The sequence below is a fragment of the Chenopodium album genome, chromosome 19, assembly GCF_948465745.1.
Source record: "Chenopodium album chromosome 19, dcCheAlbu1.1, whole genome shotgun sequence".
NCBI lineage: Eukaryota > Viridiplantae > Streptophyta > Magnoliopsida > Caryophyllales > Amaranthaceae > Chenopodium > Chenopodium album.
In genome coordinates, this window is record NC_137852.1 from 22,143,101 (window position 1) to 22,146,637 (window position 3,537).

At 36.7% G+C, this 3,537-nt stretch overlaps 1 protein-coding gene across 1 annotated transcript; it reads right to left on the reverse strand.

Annotated features, from left to right (window-relative positions):
- Positions 1–289: 289 nt before the first annotated feature.
- Positions 290–3,157, reverse strand: LOC145594185 (uncharacterized). Its single transcript, XM_081650519.1, has 3 exons — positions 2,609–3,157; positions 1,297–2,558; positions 290–632 (listed from the first exon to the last, which is right to left on the reverse strand). Exons 1-3 carry the CDS (start codon positions 3,155–3,157, stop codon positions 290–292), a joined length of 2,154 nt encoding a protein of 717 aa, XP_081506645.1.
- Positions 3,158–3,537: the final 380 nt, after the last annotated feature.

Sequence of the window (3,537 nt, forward strand, 5' to 3'; positions counted from 1 at the left end):
ATGTTTGTGGAGGGGGAATGTATCTAGAAAATCATTGTGGAATTCATTCCTTGGGAGAGCATCCTTTCCTCTCAATAGAAAGGAGTTGTATTGTAGTTTCTCTGACTTGCAATACAATCTATCGGTTCTTAGCCTATTTTTCCTTTCAATTGCTTACTTGCTCTGTTTTTTCTGACCCAATTCCTAGCACATTTTTTCTGTTTGTCGATAAGACAATGCTCCAATTCTTATCCTTTGGGTTAGTAACAAAGAAAATTTGTCTTGCTTGAGATGCTAATATAAATGGCTCCTAAGTATAGCTAGCCCTTCGGAAATCAACTCGGGTGAACTTCATATTATCAATTTGGATGCCTTTATTCTCAACCCACATACATTTGAAGACGGGTAACCTAAACATATTGTAATCTAACTCCCACATGCTCACAATAAACCCATAATATGACGTGCTAGCAAAAATAGGATTTTTGTCTTTTGCACTAGATATATGCATAGCCTCAGCCTCAAGAGCCACACCACTGTTTTGCATAGTACTTTGATTATCTCGTTCCTTTGTATAGAAAGTAAATCCATTTATCTGATATGCAGAATAAGATACGACTTCCATACGGGGACCTCGAAACAAAGCTTTCAGTCTTTAAGAAACAGAATCTGGTCTCCTGTTCAAATCTTCAGCAACCTTTATTTGTAGCCAATTAACAAAAGTTTGATTGTGTTCAGAAGCTAACCATGCTTGGTTTCTAGTAGGATTCAAGTCCCGTAAGAAAGCCATGTGTTCATCAACATAAGGCTCAACTTCAGAGCAGTTGTGAAGAACATAAAAGGTGTGCTTGACGCCATTCATCACGAGATATGGATATCACTACATTTCCCACAATTCCCTTACCCGTTGATGTGATGCTTCGCGACTTTGGTAGACCAATAGGGTCAACATTAAAGAGATATTCACTACAAAATTCAACAGCTTCTTCAGCTAGGGATCGTTGAACCATGCAACCTTCTGGACGACTTCAATTCATCACATACCCTTTTAAGATCTTCATAAAGCGCTCAATTGGGTACATCCATCTCAAATATGCCGGCCCACACAATTGTGTTTCTCTAACTAAATGAACAGTTAGAAGAACCATAATGTCAAAAAAAGATGGTGGAAAAAACATCTCAAGCTCACACAAAGTGACAACAAGTTCTTTTTGCAAATTGGTTAGTTTTGAAGGTCGATAACTTTGCGACATATTTCAGCAAAAAAAAAAGCAAAGTCTTGTGATGGCTCGTCGAACACGTTCTGGTAAAATAGACCTCAAAGCAACTGGCAAGATATGCTCTAGTAGAATATGACAATCATGAGACTTTAAACCTATTAATTTTAAGTCTTTCATAGACACAAGACTACTAATATTTGAAGAATAAACCTCAGGAACTTTAACTCCCCTTAAGAATTCACAAAAAGCAACCTTCTCTTTCTTTGATAACGTATGAAAGGCTGGAGGTAAATATGTACGCCTATTCTTAGTCTGAGGTTTTAGTTCTTCTCTAATGCCTAAGTTAACGAGATCCAATCTTGACTTTTTACCATCTTTGGTCTTTCCACGAACATTAAGCAAAGTTCCAATAAGACTATCACACACATTTTTTTCAATGTGCATGACATCAAGAAAATGTCGCACATACAAAGAGCTCCAATATGGAAGGTCAAAAAATATTGACTTCTTCTTATAACCAGTGCTGGGAAGAAGATTTGCGTTTTGTTTTCCAAATTTGACTTCCAACCCTTTTACCTTTTCAAAAACTTGATCACCAGTTAGTGGCTTAGGTGCTTTACCCTCTTCTATCTTACCATTAAAAGCTTTTTTTAGTCTACGATAGTGATGGTCTGATGGCAGAAATTGACGATAACCATGATAAATAACTTTGTTACTGTGATTCAAATACATGTCACACATACCATCATCACATATAGGACATGCCTTATATCCTATGTTACTATATCTAGAGAGATTTCCATACGCAGAGAAATCATTGATTGTCCCAAAAAGCATAGCCCTTAAATTAAAATTCTCGTTATGAGATGCATCAAACACTTCAACACCTATGTCCCACAACATCTTCAAGTCTTCAATAAGGGGCGCAAGATAAACATCTATGTCATTCCCGGGTTTTTTTGGCCCTGAGATTAACATAGATAGCATCATATATTTTCTTTTCATGCACAACTCTGGAGAAAAGTTATATATAACCAGAATAACAGGCCATACACTATATGAGCTACTTTGACTGCCAAATGGGTTCATGCCATCGGTAGCGAGTGCAAGACGAAGATTTCTATCTTCACCAGCAAATTCAGGAAATTCTTTGTCAATTTTGATCCATTGCGGAGAATCGGCAGGGTGTCTAAGCAAACCATCATCCTTAATCCTCCCATTTGCATGCCAAGTCAAGTTCTTTGCATCTTCTGGACTACTAAACAAACATCGAAATCTTGGTACAATGGGAAAGTACCATAACACTTTGGCAGGAACCTTATCTTTCTTCTTGTATCGAGACACGTTGCACTCAGGACACTTTGTTAAAGATGCATACTCCTTTTGATATAAAATGCAATCATTAGGACATGCGTGTATCTCTCATAGCTCATGCCCATTGAACGCAACATCTTTTGGGCCTCATATGAACTACTTGGAATTTTATTGTCCTCAGGCAACACATCTTTTAAAAATTCAAGTAACGTTGTGAAGCTTTTATCACTCCAACCGTTGCCAGCTTTCATGTTGTACAATTTTAAGATAGTTGACAATCTTGTGTGTTTTGTACAACCGGGATATAAGGGTGTTTTTGCATCATTAGTTATGTTATCAAGCATTTCTGGGCAATCTTGTAATTCTTCCTCAATCACACGCGTCAACTCCTCTAAGTGATCTCCTCCTTCCCAGGTGTTGTCTTCATTTGTGTCATCGTGAGCACCACCCCAATCAAGAGAAACATCTCCAACCTCTACATGTTGAACCCAATTCGTGTAGTTTTCATCTATTCCATAAATGGTCAAATGATCTCTTAGTTCTTCAGCACTAAGTCGGGTTTGAAAGCAACATTCAACACATGGACATATTATTCTATTCGGATGTTTAGAATGTTTAATTGCAAAAGAAATGAACTCCTCCATTCCTTTCTCATATTCTCCTTCGGTACGATCTTTTCACATCCATTTTTGATCCATTATGACTAATTACGAAGAGGAAATTTTCATAACGGTCAGTGTTATTGAAGAGTTAATAAACTTTAATCAATCTAAACAAAATTTTGAATAATTTGATTTTGTCCAATATTCTTTCATTATTATCAAACACTATTAATTTAATACTTCTATCAATTTTTTTTTTTGTTTTCAGAATTAGTCACGCTGCCACATAAGCTGCCACATCAGCTGCTGCTACCACATAGCATGCCTCATCAGATTTCTTGTAATACAAGTAGTCTTTGTTTCTGAATGTGTCTACGACTCTAACTTTGTACTGACTTCATATATTTGACTATGATAATTTT